This window comes from Myotis davidii, unplaced genomic scaffold, assembly GCF_000327345.1.
Source record: "Myotis davidii unplaced genomic scaffold, ASM32734v1 scaffold845, whole genome shotgun sequence".
NCBI classification, from domain to species: Eukaryota; Metazoa; Chordata; class Mammalia; order Chiroptera; family Vespertilionidae; genus Myotis; species Myotis davidii.
This window is the reverse complement of record NW_006296223.1, coordinates 1,321,535-1,321,979: the sequence shown is the minus strand read 5'-3', so window position 1 is coordinate 1,321,979 and position 445 is coordinate 1,321,535. Positions and strand designations below refer to the sequence as shown.

The window sequence follows — 445 nt, the reverse complement described above, 5'->3', positions numbered from 1 at the left end:
GGGCAGGGCAGGTGTGTGTACGAGGCCCTCTGCAGCAACGCCACCTCCGAATGCCCGCCGCCCGTCATCACGGAGGTGGGTCCCCCTGGGGCCAGGGCCGCCGGTGGGAGGGGAGGGACCCCACCTGAGCCCGGCCCCGCGCCTCGCCCAGCCGCCCAAGCCGCCCGGCTCTGCTGATTTCAGATCCAGCCGGAGACCGGCCCCCTGGGCGGCGGCATCCGCTCACCTGTGTCTCTCAGACCCCAGCCCCTCCACTGCTGCCCCGCTGCTTGAGGGGACCCCATGGGCCTTGGTGGGCACCGTGGTCGCCCTCTAGGGCTGGGGGGGGCGTTCAGAGTGCAGTGTGTCCCTGCGTGTTCCCCCAGCTGTCCCACGACGAGAGCGAGACGCTGCCCCTGCACCTGTACGTCAAGTCCTACGGCAAATACATCGACAGCAAGCTCCA

The 445-nt window shown here is 70.3% G+C and overlaps 1 protein-coding gene across 1 annotated transcript in view; it reads left to right on the top strand.

Moving 5' to 3' along the window:
• Positions 1-445, top strand: part of PLXNB2 (plexin B2) — a 61,180-nt gene that overhangs the window by 32,038 nt on the left and 28,697 nt on the right. The window contains exons 15-16 of the mRNA XM_015568718.1: positions 7-75; positions 184-443. Coding sequence (XP_015424204.1) covers positions 7-75; positions 184-443 — 329 coding nt within the window. The remainder of the gene's footprint in view (positions 1-6; positions 76-183; positions 444-445) is intronic.